Source organism: Hyaloscypha bicolor, assembly GCF_002865645.1.
Source record: "Hyaloscypha bicolor E unplaced genomic scaffold K444scaffold_73, whole genome shotgun sequence".
Lineage (NCBI taxonomy): Eukaryota > Fungi > Ascomycota > Leotiomycetes > Helotiales > Hyaloscyphaceae > Hyaloscypha > Hyaloscypha bicolor.
The window spans coordinates 1,455,268-1,480,836 of NW_020194575.1; the positions used below are offsets into that span (position 1 = coordinate 1,455,268).

At 49.4% G+C, this 25,569-nt stretch overlaps 9 protein-coding genes across 9 annotated transcripts; 4 read left to right on the forward strand and 5 right to left on the reverse strand.

The window, feature by feature from the left end:
- Positions 1 to 4,489: 4,489 nt before the first annotated feature.
- K444DRAFT_629885 (uncharacterized protein) lies at positions 4,490 to 5,443 on the reverse strand (the record flags this gene model as incomplete). Its single annotated transcript, XM_024883121.1, has 1 exon — positions 4,490 to 5,443. One exon carries the CDS (start codon positions 5,441 to 5,443, stop codon positions 4,490 to 4,492), a length of 954 nt encoding a protein of 317 aa, XP_024736948.1.
- A 357-nt stretch (positions 5,444 to 5,800) lies between these two features.
- K444DRAFT_529382 (NAD(P)-binding protein) lies at positions 5,801 to 7,019 on the reverse strand (the record flags this gene model as incomplete). Its single annotated transcript, XM_024874805.1, has 4 exons — positions 5,801 to 5,933; positions 5,985 to 6,699; positions 6,748 to 6,932; positions 6,979 to 7,019. The coding sequence occupies 4 exons, from the start codon at positions 7,017 to 7,019 to the stop codon at positions 5,801 to 5,803; spliced, it is 1,074 nt and encodes a 357-aa protein (XP_024736949.1).
- A 689-nt stretch (positions 7,020 to 7,708) lies between these two features.
- K444DRAFT_643292 (P-loop containing nucleoside triphosphate hydrolase protein) lies at positions 7,709 to 8,706 on the reverse strand (the record flags this gene model as incomplete). Its single annotated transcript, XM_024884837.1, has 2 exons — positions 7,709 to 8,562; positions 8,619 to 8,706. 2 exons carry the CDS (start codon positions 8,704 to 8,706, stop codon positions 7,709 to 7,711), a joined length of 942 nt encoding a protein of 313 aa, XP_024736950.1.
- Positions 8,707 to 10,104: 1,398 nt separating this feature from the next.
- K444DRAFT_561779 (P-loop containing nucleoside triphosphate hydrolase protein) lies at positions 10,105 to 11,707 on the forward strand. The gene is made up of 3 exons (XM_024876959.1): positions 10,105 to 10,204; positions 10,252 to 11,448; positions 11,597 to 11,707. The coding sequence occupies exons 1-3, from the start codon at positions 10,120 to 10,122 to the stop codon at positions 11,644 to 11,646; spliced, it is 1,332 nt and encodes a 443-aa protein (XP_024736951.1). The 5' UTR covers positions 10,105 to 10,119; the 3' UTR covers positions 11,647 to 11,707.
- Positions 11,708 to 13,082: 1,375 nt separating this feature from the next.
- On the reverse strand, positions 13,083 to 13,944 carry K444DRAFT_613071 (uncharacterized protein). Its single transcript, XM_024880271.1, has one exon. The coding sequence runs from the start codon at positions 13,794 to 13,796 to the stop codon at positions 13,188 to 13,190; it is 609 nt and encodes a 202-aa protein (XP_024736952.1). The 5' UTR covers positions 13,797 to 13,944; the 3' UTR covers positions 13,083 to 13,187.
- A 314-nt stretch (positions 13,945 to 14,258) lies between these two features.
- K444DRAFT_643293 (U4/U6.U5 tri-snRNP-associated protein-like protein) lies at positions 14,259 to 16,323 on the forward strand (the record flags this gene model as incomplete). Its single annotated transcript, XM_024884838.1, has 2 exons — positions 14,259 to 14,307; positions 14,864 to 16,323. 2 exons carry the CDS (start codon positions 14,259 to 14,261, stop codon positions 16,321 to 16,323), a joined length of 1,509 nt encoding a protein of 502 aa, XP_024736953.1.
- Positions 16,324 to 16,537: 214 nt separating this feature from the next.
- Positions 16,538 to 18,259, reverse strand: K444DRAFT_529285 (WD40 repeat-like protein; the record flags this gene model as incomplete). Its single annotated transcript, XM_024874792.1, has 1 exon — positions 16,538 to 18,259. The coding sequence occupies one exon, from the start codon at positions 18,257 to 18,259 to the stop codon at positions 16,538 to 16,540; it is 1,722 nt and encodes a 573-aa protein (XP_024736954.1).
- A 205-nt stretch (positions 18,260 to 18,464) lies between these two features.
- Positions 18,465 to 19,757, forward strand: K444DRAFT_589788 (putative proteasome subunit beta type-2). Its single transcript, XM_024878124.1, has 3 exons — positions 18,465 to 18,718; positions 18,776 to 18,933; positions 18,996 to 19,757. Coding segments are annotated over exons 1-3 (612 nt in total). The 5' UTR covers positions 18,465 to 18,716; the 3' UTR covers positions 19,448 to 19,757.
- Positions 19,758 to 20,799: 1,042 nt separating this feature from the next.
- On the forward strand, positions 20,800 to 24,323 carry K444DRAFT_529379 (DEAD-domain-containing protein; the record flags this gene model as incomplete). The annotated part of the gene is made up of 5 exons (XM_024874804.1): positions 20,800 to 20,984; positions 21,051 to 21,829; positions 23,121 to 23,681; positions 23,739 to 23,740; positions 23,811 to 24,323. The coding sequence occupies 5 exons, from the start codon at positions 20,800 to 20,802 to the stop codon at positions 24,321 to 24,323; spliced, it is 2,040 nt and encodes a 679-aa protein (XP_024736956.1).
- Positions 24,324 to 25,569: the final 1,246 nt, after the last annotated feature.

The window sequence follows — 25,569 nt, forward strand, 5'->3', positions numbered from 1 at the left end:
TCCTGACTTGCGATCTCGCTTATTTCAGGGGCTTCCAAACCATGGGTATCCAACAAAACCACGAAGCAACACATCCAAATGAAGATAATGGGTGTGTTGAGGCGGGGACTAAGTTTAAAACTTTACTGCTATGAGCTCAGATCAGAACGTGTGGGTCAAAGGCAATGTAACAAGGCACAGTCTCACATCCCAATCTCAAAATGTTCCCGCGCCTATAGCAATCCGAACACTTGAAAGCAATCACCCATCCCGAGTAATTGAAGGCTGTAGTTTTGGATACTTGAATATGTGAAGATTACAAGGAGGTTCTGAATTATCTGAAGTGAGTGAGTTTAGGAAGAAACAAAATCTGTTGCAAAATTTGAAATGTTGTCATTCAAATAAGCGAGGTGTTTCTCGAGAGTGAGAAAGTATGGCCCAGTGTTCGGAGGCTCTCTCCACAAAGAGTAAGTGATGAAACTTGGGTCACGATGAGAATGTATTAAGAGGTAGAAATGCCTCCCGAGATTCATACAAACCAAAGAATGAGATTATAAGGTTTTGAGGAAACTTATGGTTGTATCTGTAATATGGATGTTCCAAAAACAAAACAGTTATCTATACTCAGACATCAAATGCCCCATATCCTACAAAGATTTATCCGCATACTCAGGATTCTCACTGCTACTGCTCTCACTATCTCTCGGCTTGCTATGCCTTCTCTCTATCTTACTCGTATTATCAACAGATGTAAACGAGCCTTAAGTCTTCACTTTGATCTAGGCTCCATTAACCCTAGTCCTAACCTCCATATTCCCTTTCGCATTATCCGCACCCATCCTGTCCCTTCGATGCAACCACCAAGTAGGCCTAGCAATCAAACCACCCTTGCCAGCCCGACTCGAGCTACTCGTTCCTAACTACACCTTACCAACCAGAATCTCAAGCGTTTGGCGTTTTGTCTCAGGAATCACGAACAATAGTAGGGTCCTAAGGAACACCGTTGCTGCAAATATCTGCCTCATGTGCCCTAGAAACGGACCGCATGCGCTCCCTTATATCCGGCTCTAACCCCCTTCGTAAGTAGCGGCTTCGAGAGGACCTGGATATTCACCGCCCCGAGTTTCCCAGGCGCGGCACTCAACCGGTAGCATGTGTGTAAGGAGAAGCAAACGGAGGCAAAAGACGTCTCTCTTCCTATCTAAGCTCGAAGCCCTAAATGGCTTCGGCTGACTAACTGGCTAGCCGGTTCCTTCCCTGGTGGCGTCACCACCCCCACACGTCACCCAACAATGTGCTTCTATATCGTGTCGGGAAGCATTCAGCTGGGACTACGAACATTTTGGCGTTGGGGCCGAAGTTGAAAAATAGCTGCGCGAGGATGTAGAATACGATGAGGGAGATCTTGTCAAAAGTGCCGTATCCGAAGCCGATGGTCAAGAGGATGACTGTAAGGTTAGCGAAGTCCCTGATTTGGATGAATCTTCTGCCGAAGGCGTCCACGGTCAAAGCGCTAGGGAGATATACTGGCATTCCGCTGGCGCAGGCGAGGATCAGATTCCCGAGAGAGGTGGCTAGGAGGCCACTTGGGACCGGATTTGGTATTCGAAACCGAGGCAATCGGCGGAGTCTCATTGGAAGGCATCGATTTGCTCGAGTACCACCTTCGCACCTAAGAAGATTCCGATATCTGCATTGGTTTTTTTCACTTTCACATATAGGCTCACGTCGAATGTAAAGCGAGGCGTCTCTGAAATAGTAAGTCTGGAACAGAGTGAAAATGTACCTGGAAGGATACCGAAGCCGATGGCAACGCGCCAGGACCGATCGGCTGCAAGTTGACATTGCCCAGTACAATCTGGAATAGTAAGAGTAGTTGAGAACGGCCTGCTGAAGGCCGCTGCAGTTGCCAAGGCGACTATTGCAGCGGCTAGTTGCCCAAAGCTTGCATACAGAAGACTGCAGCCATCATGCGACCTTTCCACCGTATAGGCATGAATCTGATCTAATAATCAGTATTGTCCCTAAGCAGGAGACTCTCCAAAGTCTATACCACATCGAGAGAGAAGGAAAGCTTACTTGGCAGTAATGACAACTGACATTGGACAGCCCTCTCCAAGACCTAGACCCACAACTACCCTCCCAAAGATCTACAGCCACGACGTCGCGATAACGGGGCTAGCCTGCTAAGACTCTGGGATAGAGTAGCAAAGGTCAAAATGATAAGCTCCAGCCGATATATTCTCTTCCAACGAGAACATCTGCCGACCATCCGAACACGACCCGCTTGACCAGAGCTCCTCCTAAAGTGGCGCCTTTAATTGAAGATTGCAGGTATACAGTATCACCCCAACATTCTCTTGTTAGAACGCTATCCCAATCATCTGGACAGTGAAGTTGATAGCAAAGAAGTCATAGCTGTCAGCGAAGAAGCCGCTCCCGCAACGGCGACAGATCGGACATAATACCACCCGGGCGGCACTCTGTCAATTTCGGCCAGGGTTAAGGGTCGCCGTTGGTTTGGATAAATGAAGTGATCAAAATCACTACGTAAGTTGTTGGAAGCTGCATTGCCGCAAGGTGTGCATTATACACTCAAGTCCATTTCGAAGTCGACGTCCAACAGGGTCAACGTTGGGCCGGAGTGGCGAGCTGTATCGAGAAGCTGCGGTTTGATCTTGGTAACTCACTCATCTCTTCTCTTGTAAGGCAGGTGTAGCATAAGTGGACGGCGGTGAGAGTTAGCTAAGATGATGCCTATTGCACTTGCTAAGAGATAGACTTCCAGTAGACCTCGTGGGGCCTGTGCAAAAAGCTCCGGATCGCCTGGAACTGAAGCACCGTTTAAAACAGACATGGAAAGGCTTGAGAAGGCTTCGAGTCCCCGGATCATTATCGAGCGGGATGTTTTGAAATTTCAACCCGAATCTTCCCTACCGTGGCTGATTACTCAAATGTGATCATTTGTATCAACGATAACATGCAACACCCGCAAAAATCTCATCGAAGAATACCCTCCTCTTTATCGAGGAGCTCGTCTTTGATTCGACCAATGTGCTGATAGTCAGCACGTGGAGAACTGGAGGTGAAGTTATGCTAATAGGCGAGGCGCTTTTCAGCCCTGATTGTGGCTGGAATGCAAGGGCAGTTGCAGCCCGACTTCACTGATGACTTCTCTTTCCGTTGTCAAGGTAGGGAAAGTGGGTTTTCCTTGACTTTATATCGCACTCTGAACTCCATAACTTGCAGTGTGTCAAAAAAAAATCAAGGCTAATTAATTATAATTAACTATAGTTAATTATAGTCGATTATGATTTGATTCAGCAAATTTTGACTTGATTTGATTTGATTATGATTATAATTAATTATAATCAACTATAATCATCACGTGATACTAAGAAAACTTGAATTTCTCAAGTAACTTAAAAGATTATTAATAATTAACGGCTATATTAATAAGTTATAAACAAAACTTATAGAATATATATAAGAGTATAAAGTTAGTCTAAATCAGGTATAAAAAACTGCATATCTTTCTTAGAAACCTCTTTATCTTTTTTATTCTTATTTATCCTTTTTTATTTCTCTCTATTTTGAGGGATATTAAGGTTAATTAAAGATTATTGAGACATTTTCGAATATATTGAGTAAAAATAAGTAAGTTTATAGTCGAAAGCTTCTTAATTAGAGCTATAATTGTTGAGATATTTATATATAAAGTAAAGGGGGAAGAAAGCAACCTGAGGAAAATCACTTATTTATATGTAAATCCTCTAGAATATAGAAGATTATTTAATAAGCGTCTAATTAGATATAACCCTCTAATTTTAAAGTATCTATTTGTAAGAGAGCCTATTTTTAGCTAATTTATTTATAATAATAAGATTTATAAGGTGGCGAAGAATTACTAGAAAATCGAGAAGGTTTTAGCGCCTTCGGCTCGCGCCGCTTCGCTTACCAAGCAGCGCGATACCCGATTTAGTAAGGAGCGCCTTAAGCGATACCGGATACGGACTAGCCTAAGCCTAATTTTAGCATTATCTCGCTTTCGAACCTCCGAGCGCACGTGCACGCTCACGTGACTAAATAATTAACTATAATCAACTATAGTTGATTATAGTTGATTATGATTTGATTAAGTAGATTTTGACTTGATTTGATTTGATTCAGAGGCTATAATCAAATCAAACTAAATCATTTGACACACTGTCCATAAGGGGCAGGTAAGCGAAGCGAAGGAAGGCGAATCAACCGACTATTAAAAAGTTAGGACCAAATGCTGTTCAGAAATGGCTAGATTCGTAGCAGAACGGGAAGATTTCGTGGGATCGCTATTTGCACCAGGCAAAACCTGCACGTGTAGGCCTGAAACATTTCTCTATTCGAGTACGCTCTGTGTCTCCCGATGTCAGAGTTATCTCAAACCTTCCTGATAGCAATCCCTGATCATCGGGTAATGCAAGATCTTATGCCATAATTCTTCTACTACTATTGCTTCCACCTCCAGGTCTTAACCGACAAGCTCCAAAACTTCCACCTCCATCTTCAAGCCCTTTTCTTCCTTCCACTCGTTGACCCGACGGAGCAATGATATTCCATAGGGATCCTCCTCGTTTCTCTTCCCAAGCTTGAGTCCACCACTTCCACCATCTGGGCGGTTACCAGTGCGTACAACCTGCAACTTCTCCAGGCATACCATCTTCTCAACCATCTTCTTGAAATCGTCCTTTGTATTATCCCAGCGAAAACCTGGGCACATCTCGCATGATGCAACCGATCCGTTATCTGCAGAGAACGGCCAGTCGGTCCACAACGTATCAGAGACAGCGAGCACCTTAAGATTTCGTCGCAGGCGGGTACCGTGAAGAAATGGATGTCCCAGCGGTGGCAGTACATTGTCGACATATGGGTCGTAGTCCTCCCCATCATAAGGCGAGTGTGACTCGGCATTGGTATCAAGGAAGACCGAATCGATATCGTAATTGAACCAACGAGCTTCGGCCGCATCGTCCATCAGCCTAACCAACTCGTACCCGGTAGTTTCCTTCCCTGCTTCTGCTCTGGATTCCTGGCAGATGAAGCGGTTCGGCATGTTGGCGGCTGGTGAAGACATGAAGCGCCACGCAGCGCGGTATTGACGGCCGTGCATGTAGGTACGTCTCCGATGGCTCTCAAGGGTGATGTCGTAGATCACTTGGAGGATTTGTGGTCGGAGGTTCGCCTTCCAGATCTTTAGACGTATCTCGGTGGGAAAGAAGGGAAATAGGGGGAATTTTCCATGAGGGCCGAGTACAATGTGCGCTCGTTCGACAAGTGCCGTCGGTGTGGCAACAGTGGAGAATGGTAGAGGAGGCGTTACTGCTTCGGCTTGAGGGAATATCGCGAAGGGGGAGGATTGAGACTCCGGCATTTCGTTGTACGTGTCCACGTCCTCTATTGGCTGTGGAGATCGGGGAGAAGACATCTCTGCCGTTGGTGGTTATTCGATATGGAATGGAATAATCGACTGAGGGTGCTCGCGACGGTTGTTGGAAAGAAAAGATACCGCGCTGGCGGGATGGCGTTACGTGTTAGTCGGTCGAAGCTTCATATGCCATTCAAGAGGTATGTATGAAGAGACCGACTCACCTTGGGAAGCAGGATGGCGCGACCCCTTTTCGCCTAAAATGAAAACAAACAAAGAAGCTGGACTAACGTCACAATGCTGCGCCCCCCCCCACCATGTTTGCAGCAGTGACCAAACGATTTAAATACCATCTTTTCAGCGACATACAATTTTGCGATCTCAGGCCATGTGGACATCGAAGTTTTTGGTAACAAATCAAGCGGAATCAACGCTTCGCGCTGCAGCCACAATCAGGCCCGCCTCTTCCAAGAAGTGAATCTTGAAATCCTCCTCCGTCTTCTGAGGCTGCCAACCAAGCTCTCTGCTAATCTCAAAGTCAGTGCGAGAGCTATAAAACCGCACATTAGCCCAGCCTAACCCAAACAAGAGTTCAACTCACTTCGAAGCAAACCCCAACTCCACGAACAACACCTCGCCGCCTCCCAACTTACCCCATTTCCTCGCCGCTTCAATGATATCAACCCTATTCACGACATCTGTCCGTATAGCACCTAGATTAAATAGCGCGCTCGCAATCCCTCGCGACAGCTCCATCCAGCTGTACCTCCCCGTGCCGGAGAAAAGAATTCCCCTCTCGCCACTCGGCACCTCTTCCCCCTTCACGACTCTATGTAGCACAAGCTTGTAGAGGTTGGCTAGGTCCGCAATATGAACGAAATCCCACTCTGCCTTCCCTTCACCCACAACATCCACCTCGCCACTCTTCAAACTCGCCTTCATGATCGTCGGAACTTGAATCGACAGCCGATTCCCCAATCCCGTGCCCACGCCATAGATCGTAGGACTCATGATAATCGTTGTCTTTACTCCGTGAGCGAGACCCGTCTCCACGACCGCGATGTCTGTTGTGCGCTGTGCGTATACTTGTAGTGATTCTCGAGCTTTCTCATAAGCATAAATATTCTCCTTATCTGAGAAGACTCGAGGTTCCGCTTCCTGGTATGCACCGGTAATGGGCTGGTCAGCGAGGTTAGAGGTCCCTGATGTATGAATGTAATGCACCGTGTTTTCCGTCTCTTGGGCGCGGTCTGCAAGCCCCTGAATTAGCGCGATGGCGGACGAGGTGTGGAATCCGGATGCAGTGTGAATCACAACTACCAGTCGTCAAATCGAACCTCCTTCTTATTGGCTACTTCACTCACTATCATGTTGACTGGCAACTTCTCTCAGCAGATCTGTCTCGTCCAAGCTGTTAAAGAGTAAGGCCTTCAGACCCTTCGCTTCATACAACTTTGCTTTTTCTTCCCCTCGAAGGAGAACGGAGATTGAGATTTCGGGCTTGGAGAGTTGGGGTGAGTCGAGGAGAGTGGAGAGGACGGAACCGCCGCTGGGATGGATTAGAGATGATAAGGAAGATGGCAGGGGAGGCTTACATGTAGCCGGTTACACCAGTTATTAAGACCTTGAGAGCCATCTTGCGTTGTTTGGCTGAAAAACTAGAGAGTGCGAATGTGGATCTTGAGAGTACTCGACGATTTATGGATGCGCTTCGTTCAGTGGAAAAAGAGGATCGGATTCCTGACTGCAAAAAATAATGAACAGTGCTGGCAAAATAATCAAATCCGTGAGACAGAGAAGAATATTTATACGTCACCAACCCATTTCTCTTCTTCCTCTTTATCTTTCAACTCAAGCTTGGTAATGTTCTCTTGAAGTCAATGGGTAAGTAAACGTCATCCCCGCTTAGCGGGAAAGGGGGGCCTTGGCATCGCGAAAACTGCCACAAGGGGCTGCGAAATGCTTACAAATAGAAACCCGCAACACCAAAGACCCAGTTTGCTGCCACCCAACTGCCAATTCTCGTAGAATTGAATTGGTAAGCAGAGGAATGATATACCATCCTATCATCGGGTAAGGCGATTAATCCCGGTCACCGTTCGGCTTGGTTACTGATACAAAGAGTGTTGCTGCGTTACAAAACCTTTGTAAAAATTGAGAGGGCATAAATCGTGAGGAAAAGGTGTAGGGTCCTCGTGCTTGACATCCCACTGACGCTATGAACGTTCATCCACATAATATTGTCGCCCAAAGAGAATGAATGCTTAAATAAGGTGCGCAAAATCTGTATATATTGGTCCACGGAGGAGCAACATCAGCCACGCATCAGCCACGTTTCCCCGGACTTGCCTTAATTGCTCGTAATTTCTCGTTCAAATCATTCAACTGCACCTGAAATCGCTGGTCTTGGCAATGTTTTTCTTCCTGTAATTTCGTCATCCTTTCGTCATTTTTCTTGTCTTCCTCCATCTGCTCCTCCCGAATCTCTTCTTGCTGCGCACTTAGATCATGTATCGTGCTATCAAATGTCTTTCTCTCCAGGTGAAGCGTCAGAACTTTCTCAAGTGAAGATCGTGTAATCTTTTTCTGTGCTTGGACCTCCACGTCAGACAACTTTTCAAGATTCTGATGTTGAAGTTCTGCCAACTCCCGACTAACGGCTGATGCAGCCGCCGTCTCCGACAGGGTCTTTCCTTCGAAGAGTTCTTGCTGTATACGCATCACATGGGGCTGCTTGGCCGCGAATCGTGAAAGCAACGCGAGGTTCGACTCTCGGTCGTCCAGTATTCGTTCGACAGTAGACCCTTGTTCTTGCATGACTTTGAAAAAACTTTCGGTCCGCAACAATTCTGTTTCACGAGCAACACCCTGGTCCACTCCCACTATATCCCAAAAAGTCGTGCCAAGGATGACATTCTTCATGAAGTCCTCCCCGCAAAGCTTACGAAACATTCTAAGGTTGCGTAGTGCTGAACCTTCCATCTTTGTATCCGAAATCCGATGCAAATAAATGATACCGTTGATTTTAACCCCGTCTTGGTAGGACTTAAGGAGCCAATCGGCAAGCTCCTTCAGTACTTCATTGTCTGACCGGTAGGTATCGTTGAAACCCGGGGTATCCACTATCGAGTACACCTTCCCGTCATGCTCGAATTTGTAGGACTGCACCTCCTGAGTCACTTCAAGTCAGTCAGAAGAGGTTTCCTTTTGACTCAGGGTATATCAAAATCCTCACTCGATTGAAGCCCACTTCCAATAAGGACGCCGTCATTCCCCGTCACCCTTCGGATGAAAGAGCTCTTGCCAGCTCCCGTCACGCCCATAACTGCAACTACAACCTCAGGCACACCTCTTCGTCTCTTTGGCTCTTGTATGTCTGGTGGGGGCGAGTTCTCCGCAACTTGTCGTTTCTGCAATTCCTGAAGTATTGTCGAGAGCCGAGATCCAATTTGAGAGCCGCGACGTGGTGCAAGAGGATCCGACTCCATCTTGTGCCGATTTCACCGCTATGATGCAATTAGATAGACGAAAACGAAGGATTCTTGTGCTTTCAGGTATTAATCTACATCCACGAAGATTGCAGTCGTTTAGAGTTGGGCAGTCGCGGTTCCATCAAAGTCGCTGAGGCTACTGGGAATTTGAAATGGTGTGATGGTGTTTTAGCTGAACTGCGGGGGCGTTTTCAGCTTTGCGCCTCAATCAGCGCCTACCTTTTCGTCCAACGCCAAGAAATGAGCCCGACTGACAAGCTATCAGTATCGGACTTTCTCCACCCCGATTCAGCGCCCCTACAAGAACCTAGAATGATAGAAACAACAAAACATAATGCTTAACATTGATAGTGTTTCAAGAGTTTGTTCCTGTGCTTGAAAATGTTAACGTTTTTGAGCAAGGCTGCGAGGCTGCAAAGCCTTCACATTAGGCAGACTGGAGATGTCTCAGACTGTATGCACTTCGAAAGTGATTTTTACTTTTCAGTAGATTGTGGCGTAAGGTGGCAAGCCCATCTTCCACAAATTGTACTTCGCCAGGCCGAGTCGGCAGGCACTGTTCCATCCACGGTCTGATGATATTCCGGCGTAGTCTTCTGACACAATGCGATAGGGTGATCTTGACTCAAACGGGAGAATTAGAAACATAATTTTTTTCTAATTGGCTGCTCGTCAACTAGTCCTAAGTCAAGGAAGGAAAGCCTTAGGCTGATTGCCGGTCCAAACTTTCAGCGCTTCTGACCAAGCTCTCTTTCGCCCGCTTCATACAGAATTCTGAACAAACACTTAACCAGTTGCCCCAAGTTCGAATATTGATCAAGCAGAAAGACATTTTGTAAGTCATAATCTCTGGCACAACAACAATGACTGGCACGGATTCAACGCCTGAATCAGCGAATCGGCCAACACAATCACCTCCAATTGGATTCTATGGCTCGAATGGATACCAATCTCCCCCACTAGCTCCAAGGCCGCCTCCAACTTCATGGAAAACGAACCCCTCAAATAGCTCTAACGGATCGCAAAATGCGGCATCACTTCCTCACAGAAAGTCCACCCGTCCTCCACCTCTCCCCGCTCGAAAGCCGGATTCGCTCCGCATGAAGGACCAAGCAAGAGAGATCAAAGATAGTGGCGAGGATATCACATTCACGTAAGCCCTCTTTCCCCTCAAACAGTCGATATGAGAACAACTTCTCTGAGACGTGTCCGTATCCTAGCAAGCATGACATTATCATTGCCGTCATGGGAGTAACGGGTGCGGGTAAAAGCACCTTTATCTCTCTATTGTCAGATCAAGAAATAGAAATTGGACATGGTCTACAATCATGTAAGCTACAGAGAATTGTAAAGGTGCTTTACGCTAAACAGTGCCAGGCACTACCAAAGTTGGGGTCTATTACTTCAAATACCAAGGTATTCGCATATTTCTCGTCGACACACCTGGCTTCGACGATACGAACCGTTCCGATTCCGAAGTCCTCAAAGACGTGGCTTTCTGGCTAGCCGCTTCGTACACTAAGGAAGCTCGCCTTGCTGGTATAATCTACCTCCATCGAATCTCAGACCCTAAGATGGGAGGCTCGGCACTGAGAAATCTGCGGATGTTTACGAAACTCTGTGGAAGCAATAATCTCAAATCCGTTGTCCTTGTGACGACCCACTGGGCGAATGCCGAAACAGGTATCAGCGTAACTGAGAGCACCGGACAAGCAAGAATTAATGAGCTTGTGGAGAAGAAGGACTTTTGGGGTGCCATGATAGAAAGAGGAAGCCGTGTTGAAAGACACGATGGAAGCAAGCAATCTGCTTTAAGGATCGTGGGGGCCATTATCGACAGAAAAGTCAGGGTTGTCCTCGACATTCAACGACAGTTGATTGACGAGCGAATGAATCTCGATGATACCGACGCAGCCCAAGCCTTACGCAGCGAGTTGATTGCCGAGCGTAAGAAATTCGAAGCAAGGTTGGTGGAGCTGAAGGATGACATGGAGTTTGCTATCCAAGAGAAAGACATGATATGGCAACAAAAGATCAAGGAGGAACAAGCCCGAAACAAAGCGGACATTGAGAAAACTCACGCCGAAACCGCGGCCCTCCGGACGAACCTACAAAAGATCGCCAAGGAAAAGGACGAGCAATTCCGCAAATTCCAGGAGGAGATGGCAGCACAACATCGGAAGTATGAGGCCCAAATCAAACAAACTACGGAAGCACTCGAGGCTGCGAGAGAAGAGCAACGCCGCAGGGCTGATGAACACGAACGACAGCGAAGGGAAGACGCGGCTCAAGCGGCACGCAAAGCAGAAGAATACCAGAGATCAGTCATCGAAATGCAAAACCGCATGCGGGAGGAGCACGACGAAGCAATACTTGCACAAATGGAAAAAGAGAAGCAAGACCGAGAGCGATGGTACCAGCAGCAGCGTGAAGAGGCTCGAGCCGCGGCCGAGGCTGCTGATTTACGTTGGGAAAGCCAACAGCGAATCGAGCGGGCGAGGGAGCAAAGACTGATAGATGAGAAGAATGAAGCTTACAGGAGAATCAAGGAGGTTGAAAGGGAGCAAAATAAAAGTAAGAGATTTTTTGTCGACGCTGTCAAGGTTATTTGCAATGTTTTTAGCCTTGGGTTAACCCTCACGGGCAATGCTCCGTGGGTGGGATATTGGCAATAATTCCCCTTCCAGCTTTACTTATCATGAGGTACTGATGTATGGAGTAGGAGCTTGGTACAATCCCTCACGTTGGTTCAATGGTAAATATCGGGACTAGGGAATGACTTCATGTATCCTATATTGTTGGCGATTTCATAGGGTTCTTTACTATCATCTGGAATTTGCAATCTTTAAATTCAAACTTCCCAGACCGACATGGTGTGACGCAATGACTATACTCTCATGTCTAGATAGTTCAGTACTATGGAACGCGTTGGAATGGGCTTGGTGGGCCTACCGGTAGCATCTGATTAGCGACTCAGAGGTGGTTAGACACAACTCAGTCCCAACTAGGCGCCATGATAGAGTTGCTCGAGTCGAAAAGGCCAGATCGAAAGAGAGAAATTAGGTGCATCTGACTTTAGAAGGCCCCTGGCTGTATGTAAAGGTGCGCCTCGTTTGTGGTGGGTACGTGAGCACGAGCAGAGGCGATTCCCAATTTCTCCCCCTTCTCCAATGTGGATACGAAGAGTACCTGTTAGCCTCGTTACCAACCTGATACAAGTAAGACGAGAAGCAGTGCTTGGAATTGCAATAGCAGATCAGGAATCTTGAGATTATAAGACGAGCGCAAGAATCCGTTGATTATCAACCAAGTCAACTACTCCACTTACCCGCAGTCTCCCCCTCTTCCGTCCGTCCCCCGACTTCAACTCCCCCTTCAACTACAAACCCCAAAAGCAGGCTGGCATCCCGTCGAGCAATAAGCTGCGACATTCCCACAATATCCATACTGCGAGCAACAGTATCCCGCTGGGCAAGAAACTACATACGGTGCTCCACAGGCTCCAGCCGGTTCAGATGGAAGCGGTGATGCGGAGGATGAACTTGTTTTCGAGCTTGTTTTCGTAGCGAAGGCGCTCGTGGAGGAGTTAGAAGAGCTAGTTATGACTTATTTTCTTGAGCTTGTGGATGTTGGGTGCTTCGAAGTGGTGCTTGTTGAGGCTTTGGTGAGGGGTGAGGATTTAGAGATGGTGGTGAACTTTTTGCATGATTTGGTCGACTTTCTGGTTTGTGAGGATGTTGATTTTGCTGAGGATTTTGAGCTGCTCCTTGTTGATGCTTTTGTGGAGGAGGTTGTTCGGTGGCTTGTTGAGGACGGGCTCTTTGTAGAAAGTGTGGATGTTTTTGTCGTGCTCTTAGCTGAAGAGGTGGAGGTCGGTGCTGGGCACAGTCGAGGCGGTTTGGAGTCGTAACCTGTCAGGATGCTTTTCACTGTCGATGAATCGCAGTAAAGCCTGCGTATGATAGATTGACTCCAGCCTGTACGTCGGTTTGTTTGTGACCAGAGAATGATAGGCAGAATTTGAATGGGTACACGTAAGGTAAATGGATGACTGACACTTCAAGCCTGACACTTAGACTGTCACGCTGCCACTCAGCAGTCAGAACCAAGATTGGAGAGTCTCTTTTCAGTAATGAAAAACAATGTCCCTACGTTGGAGCCCAGGATGGCTGGCAAAATGAAGCATTAATTTATCACATAATAAAAAACAACCCAAACTCCACGCCACACTGTGAAAACATTTCAATCTCAATTTTTGCCAGGGCAAGCAGCCTCTCGATTTGCTTTCGGCGGCCAACTCGCCGTCGAGATATTCATCGCGACCGCAGCAGATCTCCACATCGTCTCTGCAGCTGGAAGCACATTCTTGCATCTGCGCCACGTAAGTTCATGCAGTTCCACCCGCAGATCTCCAACTTCATCGCCTTCACCACTAACCTATTTACATTTATCCTTGCTACAGCATTAATCGCCACCGGCAGACTCAGCGGCTGCGATACCACATTCCCTAGCTGATCTAACACATCTCCAAAGACTTTCTCGAGCGTCGCGGCAGCGGAGAGCCCCGCTGTGTCGATGCCGGGGGTGGCTTTGAGGAGCTTGACGTTCACGGGCTCGTCTTGCGCGAAGGCGAGGGCTTTGGAGGCACCGGCTTTGAGGGCTGGACCGGCAGGAAGAGCGAGGGCGACGTTGAGGAACTTGTTGACGGTGTTGACGTCTTCGATCCAGTTATTTACTGATTGTGTGACTGTTGTTGCTTTCGTTCTTGTTGTTGCTTTTGATGATGCGCGTTTGGGGAGTGAGTCGAGCGGGTCGTCGATCTCCAGGCCTTGGGGTTGGAGAGAGTTGATGGGAAGGGGTGATGAGTAGACGATGGCTATTAGGAGGCAAGAGAGAGTGGTTATCAGGAGGCGCAGCCGCATGATGATTAGACGAGGAGTTGAAGGAGAGACATTGAGACTAGGACTTGAAGCTGGGGAAATCTGGGAGTGTGGTTTGATATAAGAAGCAAATACACATTGGTACTGCACAACATAGCGTTTATGTCAAGAGCGGTCAAACCATGCGAATACCGGGAGCGACACACTGTCACTTAGAAGAAACACGGCGAAGAAGACGGGACAAGGGAGATATATGGGAAGAGAAGAACAACGAGTGCGAACTAAGTGCGATTTGGCAAAACTTGGAGTGCCTCGAGTCAAAGCGTCTGGAACTACCCACACAACAACTTCCTTGCGAAGATTTGAACCAGTCTCTGGTCCCTTGGGGGAGTCATCCATCGGATATCTGGAATTGGACGTGCCCGTAAGAGTTCTCTAAAAATGAGAACGTTGTGTGGGCCAAGGGTTCGGGAAGCCGTTTCAGGGCTTCCCTTATTTATTGAAATGGAAACGCATCGGAGCTCGCTGTTCGAGGATTTGTCCAAACTTCAGGGTCTGTGTCCAACGAACTTGAGGAGCTGGTGAAACCTTCCTTGCGATTACTTCAGCATTCCCTGTCATTGTCTGACGATTGGTTGTTGAAGATATGCGGGTCAAGGCTCAACAACTTTCAGTTTGTGGGCCGCGGAGGAACTTGATCTAAGTGGGTTGGTGATTGAGAAGCCTCTCGTCGTGTTGTGTTGTGTTGTGAGGAGAGCAGAGAAGAAAAGGGGGAAGTCGTGGTGCTTTGCCTGGACTCGGCAAAAAGCTTGGCAGCCTTGCGATGTTTGCACCGTTTGCATCCATCTCGCGCCTCCAAAAAAATCGCGACTCGACCAGCACAGCTCCAATACCCCCCCCCCCCCCCCCCCCCCCCCCCCCCCCCCCCCCCCCCCCCCCCTTCCCCGCCCTCACCGCACAAACCTCCTCGATGGCGAAACGACAAGCTGCAGAAGCCCTCGAAGATATCGCCGGCACCGACTCGCCCGCAAGCAAGCGCGCCCGCTCCGAGAACTTCCACGAACTACACAATGGCTCCGAGCTGCCTGCGCGAACGAAGGCCTTTGAAGCAACCGTACAAGAAGAGGAGGATGTCGAGGGAGAGGCTGAGCCAGTTGTTAGACGACAAGCAGCTCCCACCGAAGGGTTTGCAGATCTATATCTCGACACGATAAACCGGAGTGTACTCGACTTTGACTTTGAGAAGCTGTGTTCCGTGTCTCTGTCGAATATCAACGTCTATGCTTGCCTAGTCTGTGGGAGATACTACCAAGGACGAGGTCCGAAATCACACGCTTACTTCCACGCTCTGGAGGTAGGACATCATGTCTACATCAACATGGCGACACAGAAGGTGTACGTTTTGCCGGAAGGCTACGAAGTCACCTCCAAAAGTTTAGACGACATAAAATTCGTCTCCGATCCTACCTACACCAAGGAACAGGTCATGACTTTAGACAAGGAAGCAAAGACGGCATGGAGTCTGAGTGGGAAAGAATACACGCCGGGCTTCGTGGGGATGAACAACATCAAAGCAAACGATTACTTCAACGTCGTCGTACAAGCACTCTCCCACGTCCCACCTCTCCGAAATTACTTCATGCTAGAATCCTTCTCCTCGTCCCCGGAACTCGCGAAAAGATTATCCATCCTCGTCCGCAAGATCTGGAACCCCCGCGCCTTCAAAACACACGTCTCTCCACACGAACTCCTGCAAGAAATCTCCCTTAAATCAAACAAGAAGTTCACCCTAACCGCACAATCCGACCCGGTCGATTTCCTCTCCTGGTTCCTGAACAATCTACATTTGGCGCTTGGGGGAAGCAAGACCAAACCAGGAAGCAGCATGATCCAGCGCGTCTTCCAGGGAAAGCTGAAGGTCGAGTCACAGGCTATAACTGCGAAGGCAGACGCCGGCGATAGGTTGCGCTTCGAAGAAGCAGCCGAGGTGAAAGTCGACGTAAATCGCTTCATGCTGCTCACACTCGACCTGCCCGCAGCACCGCTGTTTCAAGATGAGTTGGAACGGAACATCATCCCTCAAATCCCGCTCACCAGCATCCTGTCAAAATACGACGGCTTAAAAGCACAGGAACATCTTAATCAACGGAAACGGTATAGGTTATTGCATCCACTTCCTCCGTACTTGCTCTTCCATATCAAGCGCTTCAGCAAGAATAAATTCGTCGAGGAGCGGAACCCTACAATCGTTACCTTTGACGCACGGAATTTGGACTTGTCTCCGTACGTGGAGCCGAACCCTTCTTTGCACCCACCAGGGGAGCCGATCTGGTATGATCTCGTGGCGAATATTGTGCATGAGGCGGTAAGAGGGAGAGAGGACTCAGTGGAGGGCGAGGCGGAACGGCATGTGTGGAAGTGTCAGGTGCAGGATAAGGGGAGGGAGGAGTGGGTTCAGATCCAGGATCTGTTTGTGGAGAAGACGCAGAAGGAGTTGCTTTATCTTGGGGAGAGTTATTTGCAGGTTTGGGAGAGGAGGAGGGAGGGGAAGCGGAAAGCAGCTAGATGAGAATGAGGATGGGCGATGAGAAATGAAGGATGAGAAGATGGAGGGTGGAGCGAGATGTATTTGTATTGTTCCATGAGCTTGAGATTGGCTCAGAGTGGAATGAGGCCACTATAGACAATGATACCACACATGCAATGCTATGCTTCTCCCTAACTCCGTGAAATGCCAATCAAATCAATCCAATTCATTTCTCTTGCTTTGAAATGCTATCACATCATTCCTCTTCGTCAACGGCTGCAGCGACCCCATTCGTCTTCTGTAGCCTTGGTATCTCAAAAACAACACCGCTATTCTTCCCCTTGACTTCGTTCCATCGTCCAAATCGATGCTCCTTGCCCAGAGCAACAACAACACAAACACCGTCTTTCCCTCTATCTCCGCGTTCGAAGACAGAGATGTCGTTGACTATACCCTTAATTGCTCCTTCTCGCTCGCCATTGACTTGCCCGTTAGTCTCGGGGATGATCCCACCCTCTCCAACAACTCCCATAGGCTCGATCTTCTTTTTGTCGGGGCTCACTCTCCACGCCCTCACGCACCCATCCCAACTCCCGCTCAACACAACATCCGAATACGGAATCGTCGCTAACGCTGTAATCCACCTCGGGCTCGGGGCCGGCACAACACTCGGATCGGGAATCGCTTCCGCACTGTACTCTTCGGACTTCATCTGTTCCGCAACACCGTGGGCTAGCGGCAGGGTAAACACAGGCTTCTTCTTATGGATAGCCCAGAGACTTAAACTCCCGTTGTCTGAGCCAGTGACAAACATCTCCTCGTCGATCATGGCGACTCTGTCAATCGAGCCCTCTTGAGTTTTGGTGTGTTTCGAAGAGGAGGGCTTGGATTTCTTTTCAGAGCTTCCACCACCCCGGAATACGAGTTGTGTTTCTTCGACGACTTTCCAGAGTCGGGCGGTGCGGTCCCGTGCCCCGACGCTGATGCAGCGTTCTTGTGCGAGAGCCGCGACGTCGACGACTTCGTCTTGGTGTCCGAAGAGTGTCTCGATATATGCTAACTCGTCCAAGCTCCAGATCTTGATCGTCCGGTCTTTGGATGACGAATAGAGTTGGTTTGTGCCTCTTCGGAATGCAAGTCCTGTAACGGCGTCTCGGTGTTGGGTGAAGACTCTCAGGCATTTGAGAGTTTCGGCATCCCAGACGATGATCCTTCTATCTTTGCCGCCTGTGACTACGAACTTCCCGTCTTGCGAAGCGGAAACACATAGAATAGTATCCACATGTCCCTGATACGAGTTCTCCTTACTCTTCTTCCTATCCCCCTTCACAAACGCAACTTGCTCTGGTTTCCTCTTCGGCGGTGGTTTAGGCTTCTTGGACTTCTTCTTCCCATTCTTCGGCAGCCATTGGTTTTCCGGTAGTTCCTGTAACCTCCATTTCACAAGCCCCAAATCCTTGGAAACAGTATATGCCCATGGCATATTAAGGGCAACGCCCGTAACAACATCGCTATTCCACCTCCATATACACTTCTTCGCTTCCCCGAACTCCAACTCCTCCGCTAACTGCCTATAAAGCTTCCCTTTCGACTCCGCAGCATCCTCTTTTAACCGTTCAGCAATCAAATCTCTATCAATCTCCTCCGCATCAAAACCATGCTCGTCGTCGACTTCCGTGCGTATATTCTCTAGATACCGTTCCGCGAGGCGCAAACGCCGCTCTGCTGCTGTTTCTCCTTCGCCCTCTGAGGATGCAGATTTAATCGATTCTGCGTCGTCATCTCGAGGTGCGTCGGGGAGTGAGTCCTCGTCTTCGGAGCCGGAGATGGAGTCGTCTCTTTCTTTTCGAGGTTTGCGTGCGGGTTTGGACTCCTTTGCGGGTTTGGGGGACGTGAGACGTTTTTTTGGAGCTTCGGATTGGGAGTCTAGCCGTTTCCGCTTCTTTTGGGAAGAGGGGACTGTGAAGAAGGAAGACATTGTGGTGGTGTGCGCCGGAGTGCAAGGCTGGTGGGAGCTGGGAGGGAATTGGAACTTTTCGAGAAAATGTTATTCTGCCTGGCGGGGAGAGCTGGTGGTGCTGCATGAGGGAAGGTGCGATCAGAAGAGCACGTGACCTTAAAATCGAGCATAAAAGTCGAGGATCGGAAACAAAACTTCTAATATTCTCCTTTCAAGTTCAAATGCATTTCAGACTATCTGTAGTTCTGCCGCTGCTGGTATTGCTTTGATTTCGTCCCAAATCTATGAACATAGCTGTTAATCTCACTGATATTTTCACACTTTCGCACTGAATTGCTGCCGTTTTGTGACAGGGATCATTGAGGCTAAAAGTTTCGCCAGGCGAGGCAGCGGGCTCCACGCGTAGCAGCGAGAGCTTCAAGAGAGAGGAACACCAACAACCACAGCTCTCCCTCAACCACAAAACACCGTCAAAATGTACGTATAACTGCAATTCGGCTCTGGCCCCTCTTGCTAATCATTCTGTGCCCACAGGGAGGTCTTATTGGGCATCACCGGCAAGGACTTCACCCTCATCGCCGCCTCCAAAGCCGCAATGCGAGGAGCAACCGTTCTCAAAGCCTCCGACGACAAGACGCGCGCCCTGAATAAACACACCCTGATGGCCTTCTCTGGAGAAGCTGGAGACACAAGTACATTCTTCCCCTCCCCTCATTCAAGGCCCTTTCGAGCAGCCGCTGACCCTTCCACCCAGTCCAATTCGCAGAATATATCCAAGCCAACGCCCAACTGTACTCCATGCGCAACAACATCGATCTCTCCCCGTCCGCTGTTGCCAACTTTGTCCGTGGCGAGCTGGCCTCTTCCCTCCGCTCCCGCAAGCCCTACAACGTGAACCTCCTCCTGGGCGGCGTGGACCCTATCACGGACAAGCCATCGTTGTACTGGCTCGACTACCTAGCATCGCTCGCCCCCCTTCCATACGCCGCCCACGGCTACGCACAATACTACTGCCTCTCCATCCTCGACAAGCACCACCACCCGGACATCGACTACGAGCAGGGAATTAAGATTTTGCGGATGTGCACGGATGAGTTGAAGAGGCGACTGCCGATTGATTTTAAGGGGATGCTGGTCAAGGTTATTACGAAGGATGGAATCAGGGAGGTGGAGTATGAGGATGGTAAGAGTGTTGCTTGCCCTTAGGTTGTTCTGGGCTGGGGTGGGACAATACAGGGTGGCGTGGGTGTACAATAGCATGGCATCAATGGCGAATTTGGCTTCGTTTCAGTCAAGGGTCAAGTTTTTCTGGGTGAGTAAGATATGTGATGGTTCTGTTCTTGGGCTCCAAGTGCTCAGAGTATGGCAGGACATTAATCTGTGATTGTACTGGCTGTCTTCTGGACTTTCCTCCTTTCCTGACATGGGTTTCTAGCAACCATCGGATCGGATCCTACTCCATTACCTTCCTCGATGTTCCCAGCTGCTTAGGACATTCATTCAAGAATATCCCAGCTTCCTTTTAATCAGACTCTCACTTTCCTTTGGTGATGCTACTGGCTCTTACCGTGCACCCTTCGCCCGAGAAGCAAGGCAGCAGATGTCGAGGATATGCAGGCCCAATCCCTGCAGAGCAGCGCAAAGACAGAGAACCTTATTCCGGCGGCCCAGACTGAATTTCAACCCTGCCTTGAGGGCAGCGAGGAAAGATAGATATCCAGCGCAACGCCACGAACAGATGTTTGTTGATATTCATTTCAAGTATCAGGCAAATCCGCTATCGTCGCTCGTTCCCCCTTCTCTCTAGGCCGCCTATAGCAGCCCATCCAATGAAAGCAGCCCCATCGCGCCGTCCCTCCGTCCTTTCAGCTGCTGGCTAGAGGGACCTTGACATTCTTCCCCTATCTTTGGGCTGATGAAGAGAATTTTGAGGCAACTTCAAAAGACAGCTGCACAGACGTCGAATAGAACCTTGTCCCCTTATTTGAACTTTAGCCTTCTAGACACAACTTGACGATGCACTCCAACTGGTCCCATCACGTGTAAATATATTCCAGCTGGTGCAGCGGTGAGCGAGATCGCTGACTAATGCCGCCCTCCCTGCAAATTTGATAAGGCTAGCGCCGACTCGGAAGCGAAAAACCAAAAACCCTTTTTCGCCTCTCCATCATCGAGCCAAGATTTTTCTTTCCTTCACAACCATCCGAACAAACAACCTCACCCCACGAATACAAGTCTCTCGTCCCTCCTTTCCTTTTGAAGATTGTTCGTCTTTCTGAGGATACACACGGGACCGTACATATCACGTCCTCGCGGCGCGTCTGATATACAAAGAGCCCGGAAGCAATTACGTCGTCGTTCTCTCGATAATCGTTTCGATCGCGTTTCGGTTCATAGATCTCTTCGCCCTTCTTTCCACGCTCTCTTTAGATCCCACGGTCTTTGCAGAGAGTTAGAAAGACTCTAGACCACACGTCTCACGCATAATCACGTCGATCACGAACGATCTCATTAGCCTGACCTCACGCCATCCGCTCACACTCGATCAACCACCCAACATGGCGGATCAACTAAACATGAACGGGCTCAGCCTCAACGGAGGACCCGGCGAGCAACGCTCCTACATCCCTCCACACATGCGAGCCAAGATGGGAGCCGGTCCAGCTCCTGGAGGGCCTCCCGCTGGCGGACCCCCAGCCATGAATGGCGGCATCAACGGTTCTGCTTGGGCGGCACCCACTGCGTAAGATTCACCCTTTCACCCGATCTCTCTTCTATTGATGGCATGCTAACGTACTTCTCCAAGCAGAAACGGCTTCGCAGCTGGTGACGCTCGCTCTGGTGGCGGAAACTGGGCCAGCGCTCCCGATTTCACCCCTCGTGGCAACGGTGCTGCACCCGCAGGACGCCCAAGCTGGGATACCGCCGGACAAAACCCTGCTTTCAACCGAAATGCATATGGCAACCCGGCAGCTGGCGGTGGTTCTGCTCCATCGTCTGCTCGCGGAGCTGGTGACGGACAGTGGCGAGACGGGAAGCACATTGCTGGACCACCAAACCCACGTCTGGAGCGAGAGCTTTTCGGCGTAGCTGACGACCCAACCAAGCAACAAACCGGCATCAACTTCGAGAAGTACGATGATATTCCCGTCGAAGCCTCGGGCCACGATGTCCCCGAACCCGTCCTCAAGTTCACCAACCCTCCTCTCGATGACCATCTCCTCAAGAACATCGATCTCGCACACTACAAGGTCCCAACCCCTGTTCAAAAGTATTCGATCCCCATTGTCATGGGTGGTCGTGACTTGATGGCTTGTGCGCAGACTGGTTCCGGAAAGACTGGTGGTTTCTTGTTCCCCATCTTGTCTCAGGCCTTCATCAACGGTCCCTCTGCCGCTCCAGGTAGCTCGGGTGCAAACTTCGGCCGCCAACGCAAGGCATACCCCACCTCCTTGATCCTTGCCCCCACCCGTGAACTTGTCTCTCAAATCTACGATGAGTCCCGCAAGTTCGCATATCGATCATGGGTTCGTCCCTGCGTCGTCTATGGCGGTGCCGACATCGGTTCTCAGCTTCGTCAAATTGAGCGTATGTAGTCCCTTTCGTTCCTTCCCCGCCAACTAACCCAACACAACACACCTTCCTTCCGTGAAGTAGCAAGTGCTACAAAAGTTCCTTCCATCATGGACCGTGATTCATCTTCACCACATCTCTCCCTGCACCGGAGAACACTGGAGAACACTGGAAATCAATTCGATCCTGTCCGCAAGGGATTCTCTGATCTCGACCACAACCTCCTGCGTCAAGCTTCTGCTGTGCAACTTCAATTGCTCTGGATCTGCTATCTCTTGGTGCTTGAGCATGAAGATCCAGCTCGTCACCCTCGCATCTACATTGGCAGTGGTACTGCGGGCACATAAGGCATTCGGAAAAGAATGTCCCCGTACAACAAAAGAATACAAACTGGGGTTGCCAATTCTGCCATTCCTCACTATGTCGAGACGTCCCTGCAAGAAGGCTATAACATCACTCATAAATGCCTACTGTGCTGGGCCGCTTTACCAATGGCTTCGGATGTATTTCAGCTTCGCTGCCTCTTTCTCATACTGGAGTTTGTCTTCGCTCTCTGTTTTTGGGCTATGAGGAGTCGTACAAAGGACTATTTTATGCCTGCGCTCTGTCCCTGGCCTCGCGAGAGCTTTACCTATGATGGCTGCTGCAGTCATTTATCGATAAACGAACAAATCGGAGCTCACCACGAGGACGCTACACCCGAGGAGATCAACCGTCTTGCTGCCGAGAGAAAGGCTGCCTCCGTTGCCAGACGCGAAGCCAACAGAGTACCAGGCGCCAAAGCCCTCACAACGAAGGCCTGCGCAGAGAAGCACTTAGAAGAGCAGAACTTCAAGTGCGATGTCTGCATTCAAACCTTTGACTGTGACGCGAAGCTATCATCTCACCTGCTGACACCTCTACACCTCAAAAAGGTCCAAGAGAAGGCCACCGGCGTCCGAAAAGTCCTCAAAGGCTCAGGTGGTTCTCAAAGAGCTGTGGCGAATAAGACGCATTGGTGCGAACCCTGCCAACATGCTGCTTGTTCTGCCAAGAGGCTTGAAACCAATCTCAACGGAAAAGCACACGCCAAGAAGCTCAGGGTATTGGCGGCGGCTGCAGCGGCGGCGACGGCGAGCTCTTGAGCTCGTCTAAGTCGTCAACACTGGAACTTTTTGGACGCCGTCCGAACATCGATATCACGGCTCATGATGCAGCTTCATCCTCAGCTCGAACTATCTCATTACTACCGGACTCTTTCTTTCTGTCACAGCACCATCATCACGTTTCAAACAGCTTCAATTCATTGACTAATCATTCCTTATAGGAGGTTGCGATCTTCTCGTTGCTACCCCCGGTCGTCTCGTCGATCTTATTGAGCGTGGCCGCATCTCCCTTTGCAACATCAAGTACTTGGTTCTCGACGAGGCTGATCGTATGTTGGACATGGGTTTCGAGCCTCAAATTCGCCGTATTGTTGAGGGTGAGGATATGCCAGGCGTCCAAGAACGTCAAACTCTCATGTTCTCTGCCACCTTTCCCCGCGACATCCAGATGCTCGCCAGAGATTTCTTGAAGGACTATGTCTTCTTATCAGTCGGCCGTGTTGGTTCCACCTCCGAGAATATCACCCAGAAGGTCGAATACGTTGAGGATATGGATAAGCGCTCGGTCCTGCTTGACATTCTCCACACTCACGGTGCTGGTCTTACCTTGATCTTCGTCGAGACTAAGCGTATGGCCGACTCACTTTCCGACTTCTTGATCAACCAAAACTTCCCTGCCACCTCCATTCACGGTGATCGTACTCAACGTGAGCGTGAGCGCGCCTTGGAGATGTTCCGCAATGGTCGTTGCCCAATCCTCGTTGCCACTGCTGTCGCAGCTCGTATGTATTTCTGTTTCTACCTCTCACCTTAGAACCATCAGCTAACCTTGTACTTAGGCGTATGTATTCCTGTTTCCACGTCTCAAACATCCCAGAACCCTCAGTTAACCTTGTACTAATCTTATATAGGGCTTGGATATCCCGAATGTCACCCACGTCGTCAACTACGATCTCCCCACTGACATTGATGACTATGTTCACCGAATTGGTCGTACTGGTCGTGCGGGAAACACGGGTATCTCTACTGCTTTCTTCAACCGTGGCAACAGAGGTGTTGTCCGTGATCTCATCGATCTTTTGAAGGAGGCCAACCAGGATGTACCGGCCTTCCTCGAGAACATTGCCCGTGAAGGTTCCGGATTTGGAGGTGGTGGCGGCGGACGCGGCGGTGGACGATCCGGAGGAGGTCGGGGCCGCGGCGGAGCTGCCAATCGCGATTTCAGAAAGTTCGGCGGAGGTGCTGGAGGTGGTTTTGGTGGAGGATATGGCGGAGCTCCTGCCCCTGCATACGGCGGTGGATTCGGCGGACCTCCCCCAGCTGCTGCTTATGGCGGCGGAGCTCCGGCTTATGGCGGGGGTGGTGGCTATGGCGGCGGAAGCTATGGCAACCCGTCCGGCGGTGGAGGACAATCTTGGTGGTAGATTTGCCACTCGTCGACGCATCTTTGTTCCTTTTCCGGTACATTTTCGACTCCGGCACCATGCATAGATCGGGGACAAAGGCGTCAACGGATATCCTCAGACCTTTTCTGCGGATACAGAACTCATTTTTTTTTTTTCGGTTCTTGCGGTTCTCCTAATTTGCTCGCCAACTTGCACTGCTTTCTTCCGGTTTCCTCGTTTTTGCGACACGTTTTCGATTTTCTGGTGGCGGCACATGACATGATTTCAGCTGGCTCTCGACCTTCTGCTGCATTACAGGGGGCCGGCTTAGATCGTGTTTCTTCGGCCATCGAAACGGCATACGAATAGATAGCGTTGTCTTTTGTTCCTGGCTGTCCCCTTCTCACCCCGATCTCGATACCCCAATAGATGATCAAGGGCGATCAGGCAGACACACGAGATTTACGGCGTACCGGTCATGATGCTTTCTCTCTTTTAACCTGGGATTTTTTTCTGCGGAGTGGTAGATGGGAAAAGAACCTGGGTTTACGGAACGCATTATGACGGTCATGTTCTTGAGAAATTCCCATTCGAGGGTCGGTCAGCGTTGATCTTCCCGTCGTCACATTAGAAGATCGTTGCATGCACACATTTGATTTTCTCGCACTCCTGTTTTCTTTTCACTCAAATCAATCAATTTGCGGATCGTGCTTAGACAAAAGTGGATGGATGGATCTTTCCGGAGTTTCTCTCGACTGATAGCATTGGGGAGAGAGATCTGGGAGGAGTGGCTTTTGAGTTTTCATCGTTTGTTGTCTCTAAGGGATGGAGCGGAGGGAGAGCTGATGGCATACGGAAGTGCTCCTGTCCATTCAAGCTGAGGCACCAGAATCGAATCGAAGCGAAATCGAGGGTTATGAGCTTATTCGATGGCGCATGCGCTTCGTGATGGAAAATTGGGATGATTCGATTCGACACGATAATCCAATACGAAAAGTCTGTTCACAAATCTGTTGAGTCTTTGTGCCTGTGATATGTTCATGATATGCCAATGTGATATGAGCTTTCTCCAACCCTTCCGACCCTATCTTCTGTGCTTGCAAGTGCGGATCATCTAGCTCCCCTTTGATTGTGCGCCCCCAAAGTTGTTCAATAGAGTCTTATAATTATGAAATTTTAATAAAACAAGTAATAGAGCATAGCATAAGGCAACTGTGTTTCGAGAGTGCCTAGAGGGCTGAAGAAATAGTTGCGTGCGTTTCCTTGACTGGTAATCTCGATAAAC